At 38.8% G+C, this 6,549-nt stretch overlaps 1 protein-coding gene across 1 annotated transcript; it reads left to right on the top strand.

Annotated features, from left to right (window-relative positions):
* The first annotated feature begins 608 nt into the window (after nucleotides 1-608).
* LOC115287025 (spindlin-2B-like) lies at nucleotides 609-1,388 on the top strand. Its single transcript, XM_029933317.1, has one exon. The coding sequence runs from the start codon at nucleotides 609-611 to the stop codon at nucleotides 1,386-1,388; it is 780 nt and encodes a 259-aa protein (XP_029789177.1).
* Nucleotides 1,389-6,549: the final 5,161 nt, after the last annotated feature.

The raw sequence follows: 6,549 nt of genomic DNA, 5'->3' as shown, positions 1-6,549 counted from the left end.
AAACTGTAATAGTGTTATGCCCAAGATTTCCAATATCATCTCCAAAAACCAGAAACAGTCAGGGAGACAGAGTCACGCATGCAAAAGCAAAGGGCTGTATTATTACGGGCTTAGGCTGGCCCGACCTAAGCTCGGGCTCACAGACTTTACCTGTGCAGTGGATCCATGCTGAGAGACCCAAGCAAAGGTAGGGTAGGGCCTTTATGGGCTTGGGAAGGGGAGGTACAGGAAATTGTGACACAGGTACAGTGATCCAATCATTATTATACAATATTGTTGACAGCAGGTTTAACCATTCATGTTGCCTAGAGTATTCGTTACTTTAGGCGGGACCCAATCACAACATTTAGAGTGTTAACCAATTACAGAGTGGATCCAGGACCCAGGACCTCATGTAGGGTGTAATTAGCCTGCTAGGCCTGCCCTTAGAAATGTTAAGGGTGGAGGAGGAGCCAAGATGGCGGAGAGGAAGGGAGCTCTGTAACCTTCGTCCGCCCCATCTATCGAACTGAGAAGGACATTACTCTCATCTGCAAGAGGGGACGGAGAAAATACGGACTCCAGAAAGAAGAGAACCTCAAAGATACCTGAAAGATACCTGAGTGAGCATGGAGACCCCCAACGCACAGGAGGCCGAAGGGCAAGAAACCAGAGCAGCTGCAGGATGGGCTACTGGGTCTGCAAACATGAGGAAGAAAAAGACCTCCCAAAAGAAGCAGCGTGGCCAACCTTCATCCCCATCCCGCGGGAACATCGTGGGCTGCAGAATTTCACATGGATGGAAGGAAGGTGATGAGCCCATCACCCAGTGGAAAGGAATTATTCTGGATCAGGTGCCTATAAATCCCTCTCTTTATCTGGTGAAATATGATGGAATTGACTGCGTCTATGGACTGGAACTTCTCAGAGATGAAAGAGTTTTGTCTCTTAAAATTCTTTCCGACGGGGTGGTATCATCTCAAGTCAGTGATCCCAACTTTGCAAACACCATAATTGGTAAAGCTGTGGGACATATGTTTGAGGGTGAGCATGGTTCTAAGGATGAATGGAGGGGGTTGGTCTTAGCCCAAGTACCTATCATGAAAGCCTGGTTTTATATTACCTATGAGAAAGATCCTGTCCTGTACATGTACCAGCTTCTAGATGATTATAAAGAAGGAGACCTCCGTATCATGCCAGAGTCCAGTGAGTCTTCTCCAGCAGAGAGGGAGCCAGGAGGAGTTGTAGATGGCCTGATAGGTAAACATGTGGAATATACTGAACAAAATGGCTCCATACGGATTGGCAAGATCATTCATCAAGTGGAAGCCAAACCCTCTGTGTATTTCATCAAGTTTAATGATGATTTCCATATCTATGTCTATAATTTAGTGCAAGAGTCCTGTTAACTTTGCCACATTTGTGAAAAACAAATGTATGCTTTGTAGACTTGCAAAACAATGTTGCTTTTCAGTGTATTTCAAGCTTTAGGGTCCCTGTTAATTCAACATCTTTGCCAGCATAACTGTTGTTTTGTTTTTGAAAAATACAAATTTATGTGGACATTAAAAAAAAAATGCTCAGGGTGTTATCTGGCCTTTCCTGATTGGGTGTTACAAGGGTGGTCCCTCCTGCCTTGGGCAATGTGTGCCTTCTATTGTCTAATGATTCTGAGAAACTGACACTTAGGCCTTCAAGGTCAGAGGGAAACTTGAAACCTGTCATAGAGTCAGTGTGGTTCTGAACTGAGTCCTTATAATAGTACCTATAACTCTTTTTTTCCTTTAAAGATTAAACGAGATAATACATGTAAAACACTAGTATAGCATTTGGCACTTAGTGAAATTCGGTGCATACTAGCTATCTCTTAAGCTTTTTCGAATTGAACTAATACTTTGGTTCGACCTAAATATGCACATAAACTTAAATGTAAATTAAATTTTAACCTATATTTAAATTGAATGATTTCTTCTGTACTCTGTTTAATCTGGGACTAAAGTCTCAGGCTTGACACAGGAAGTTTAGAATATACACTATAGTGACAGATGGAGAAGATATGCCTTGGAAATCTGAAGCCGTTACTCTGTACTTGAACTCACATTAGCCTGGCACTTCAGCCTGTGTGGGAGGCAGACTCTGCCCTTCAAGCTGACCTGCTTTTCTACAATAAGCCCCTGACCTGCTGATGATGGAGGGATCGCGTATCTTCATCTGGGCACATTTTTATCCATTGAATCTATATATTTGTATTTTCAAAACTGCAACACTTTCATCACCATTACTCTTGCCCCTAGTGTGCGATTTATCATCCAACATGTCAAGATGTTTTGAGAAAGGTATTATGAAATACAAAGTCTAAGTTGAATCTGATTTCTTTACCGAAGAACAAACCTAGAAGAGAAAGAATAAAATACACTAGAGAGTCTTGATAGGAAAAAGAATCACTCATAAATTCATGAGGCAAAATGTGTTTTCTAAAATGTGTAATTGGCAAATAGAGATAGATTTGAAAAACAATGGGTCAAGTGGAATGTGCATGAAGTTTTCTCTTAGTAGAAACTTTTCCTTTTAGTTGCTAAGCAAATTCTTTAAATCTTGAAAATGTTTCAGAAGTTTTTAGGAAATGATCATTAAAGTAACCTGGTAGTGGTTGATACATTTCCATCCTAGTGTCCTTTCTTGGCTCTTTCAATCAATACCTCTGTTCTTGGCCAGATTCTTTACCAGCCAAGAGTTCTGGGGAGCATTTTCTATTCACTCATCTAAATCAGATCAGTGTAAGAAGCACACTGTCCTAAATTGTGTATGTTCAACCTAGATTGGGAAAAATATCCCCCCTCTTAAAATTAGTTTCTGGAGCACTCTGTGAAGCAGATGAAAGATCACATGTAAGCATGGAGGAAAAGAATACAGTGTGACTTACATTAGCAGAGACAGCCACTGGAATGGAGAAAGAGAGTAGCTTCATGTGTGTATAGACTTTTCTCTGATGCCTTCTTTGACTTCTCTAACCAAAATCATCATTATTTGCCGGAGTCCAGCTCCTGCAGGTCCAGGGTTCCCCCGAAGGATGATGGTGTAAGCCAAAGAGAGAGGGAGAGAGCCTTGTGTTTCGTTCTGATCCCCAGACAAGCACCCCTGCCCATCTGGCAGGCATCTCCATCTTGTCTGGTTCTCAAGGTTTATTTATGGCAAAAAGTATGGACAAGAAAGGGTAGTAAATGATTTCCAATAGATAAGTTTTACAAATTTAACCACAGGCACTCATGGTGTCATAGGTATTTTTACAAAACCTCAGGTCTAGCTTCAAGGAAGCCTTCTTTAATCAAGAGGCAAACAGCATTCTTTAGTAAGGTTCAGTTTTTTTATGAGTAAGGGTCATTAGGCAGAAAAACAGGTTCTCGGGAGATATGCTTGCTCTCATAGTTCCAAAGATGATTGATACATTTTATCGCAGTAGTGACTATCACAAAGGCATTCCGTCCCAGAAGGTATTCAGTTATTCGTATTGCTTAGGGGGAAATTATGTGTTGCATTAGGGTGTATCTAGTTTACTTAAACTTTTCTTTTCCCTGACCACGTGCAGCCATATCTGGGGCGGGGGGGGGGGGTGGGCAGCCAGCATTTTAGCAAAGCATTTTGAGGTTTGGTGCTCAAGCAGGAGTGAAAGTTTCAAGAGGGTGGATTTTGGGAGCTATCTGGGGGCAAGAGACCGTGCAAACTTGCCATACCCTCACCAGGAATTTTCACTCTACCGGTGAGTTCAAATAGCTCCCGACAATTATTTCTTCCCAATTCCAGGGGGATATACTTTCAGAATATTTTTGAATTACTTAATTATAATCGTGGTCTCTCTAGACCTAATAGGTTATATGTAAATATGAAATAACTACTTTTCTTGGAAGCTTTCAGATCATCTATTGGCCTTTATTGCATTAATCAATAAATTTCAATTAACTAATCAAGTGGATTACAAAATATTATAGATTTTAGGACTGTGCATATGTTCAAACTTTCCAAACTGAGCTAACCCTCTTATGTAACTAAATGAGCAATGTAGGTGTGCTCTTACTAGATAAAACACTGTTCCATAAACCATATGCAAATCCACTCAAGTCTTACAAACATAATGAAGAATGTTGCTTTTATTATATTGTGCTATAATTGTATCATAATCAAGATGTAGAACCCAAGAAACTATATTAATAGACACACTAATTATATCTCATAAATCATGAGTGGAACTCATTAAATAAGCAAAGACTTGGGTCAATCCTGAAGCTAAGAGGTATAGTTGGAAAGAATAAGCTTTTCATACAATCATACAATCTAGCTGAAAACAGAAGAATAATCATTTTTGTGAGCATAAAATATTAAGAAGTGTGTGTGTGTGTTTGTGTGTGTGTGTCTTTATATGTGTTTTTCTCCAACCATCCGTACACTTCTTCAGAATGGGGGCAATTTCATTTTTTAAAGAGTTGGCTGTTGGTGTATAGGGTAATGAAGAAAGAAAATCTGATAAAGCATATTCCTCTCCCTAGTACTTCCACAGCTAAAGTTTAATACCTGATGGGTATTTTTATTAATCTGATGGTTTCTCAAATGATGTTTGTCTTCTTAGTATTTTTCCTTTATTTTAATTAAAATTGCATACCTTTGTTAGGTTTACTTATAAACTTGTGACAGTGTGAAAATAATAACTAAAATAGTCTTTTCAGATCAGTGGCTAAAACTATGGTAGTATTTTAACATATATTTCTATTTGAAGACCAAAAGTAGATCTTTGAATACGAGAGGAAACTAAATATTAGCTTTTAAAAAATAAACACATGTTATTTATATGGAACAACTTTTTTTTATTTACTTGGTTAATTCTACTTATCCTAAAACCCCATGTTTATTTCCAATAATGCTAAGTCTAAACTGTAAACAGATCCTCAAGTTCAAGTTTTAGAGTTTTGTTTTGTTTTTTCTATTCCATTTCATATTTTTTGTTCTTGATTACAATTAATGATGTTTTAATATATTTATCAGTGTAATTGGTTAATAATAGATTCTGGCAAAGAAAGACAATGCAGAGGCAATATAATTAATTAAATAATATAACAACCTGAGTTCCAGAAACATTTAATTACCTATGTAAAAAGTAGTAGAGAAAGATAAACCACATACTCAACTAACAACCACTCTAGAAAGGGAGGTAATAATGCATACAGATATAGTAAGAACTCAGCCTGTGCTAAGAACTATTAAGAGCAGTACAAAAATTGCTACAAGTACAAAAATGAAGAGGTGTATTTTTATGAGTAACAAAAGGAAAGGCTATGAGACTGGAAGAGAAGAGGTAAAGGAGAAAGCAAATAGAGATTAAATCAGGATTTACAGTGCAGAAGTGATAGACACAAGAGTGTGGGGAATACGCTTTGGAATTCCCTGAGCTTGCACTGATGGGTTAACAAGGCATATAGATTAGAAAACCATAGGATGAACACACCCAATTTTGGGTAAACAAGATCAGGTAAATAAGATTAGATAACCAAGGTGGTCCCCAGTATAGGACAAAGATATAGGAATAGAAAAGCCTCAGGATTAAAGCCTCAAAAATGAGGTAAACAAGATTAGGTATTCAGGGCAGAAGTGCCCCCAACTTAATACAATAGCAGAAAGCTACTTTTACAGGAAGGAAGGACCAAAATAGGTAAAAAGGTAAATTGGCTCTAGACCGCAGCAGGACCAAGTTGGCCAGAGTGGAGCTAATTGGCATTCAAAAAAAAAAAAAAAAAAAAAAAAGTGCCTTTTTGACCCTGAGTAGCATGCTCTGTCTTTCTCGTCCCCTAGGCAAGTTTAGGTCAACAGAGGTGGGGCCCCATGTCTGCTGTAAACAACCATCGGCCTGGCACCAGGACTTTGTTTCATATTGACCCAAACCCCTAATACCGTGTATCTTCAACACCCCCTTTCCCTCACGCCCATGACTTCATGTTCACAGTTCATTGTCTTTTTGTGCATGCCCATCACACTGGTTAGCCTTCTGATCCTAATTAAAACAGATCAACGACCCTTATTTGGGGCTCTCCTCTCCTCTTGGACATCAACATCTCTTGCATTTTCAATCCTGATGGACTCTGTTGCTGGACAAGAGAGAACTGGAGACCCAGAGTCTATTACAGAGGAGTAGTCAATGTAGAGGCTGTCAGCAGAGAAGGCAGTTTGTATTTTCCTAACTGGCAAAATTTTAAAGTTTTGCCTTAGAAGAGGTTCAATAATTCAGTAGAACTAGAAGTAAACCTCAGGCTCTCCTGCAGGTAAAGAGGCATGTTAAAGGCACTACTACTCTGCTTTTCTCTTTGAGGTCAAGAGAAAACTTATTAAATGGAGAAGAAAACTGTCTCTTTAATAAAACAGGTAATAGCTATAATTCCAAACAAGAACTTATGAAGAATAGCTGCTGAATATAGTAATGTTTCAGACCTAAGAAGTCTTGGTGCAGAGAGTACACTCATAGTTCACATGAGCCCTGGAAGGATTTCTCCCGAAGCAGGTGTCCTAATCCATTGGGATGCAATAAAG

Source organism: Suricata suricatta, chromosome 3, assembly GCF_006229205.1.
Source record: "Suricata suricatta isolate VVHF042 chromosome 3, meerkat_22Aug2017_6uvM2_HiC, whole genome shotgun sequence".
Classification (NCBI taxonomy): Eukaryota; Metazoa; Chordata; class Mammalia; order Carnivora; family Herpestidae; genus Suricata; species Suricata suricatta.
This window is presented reverse-complemented; position numbering and strand designations above follow the sequence as displayed.

Coding starts and splice junctions, on each gene's coding strand:
- LOC115287025 (XM_029933317.1), top strand. CDS start 609: ATGGAGACCCCCAACGCACAGGAGGCCGAAGGGCAAGAAACCAGAGCA.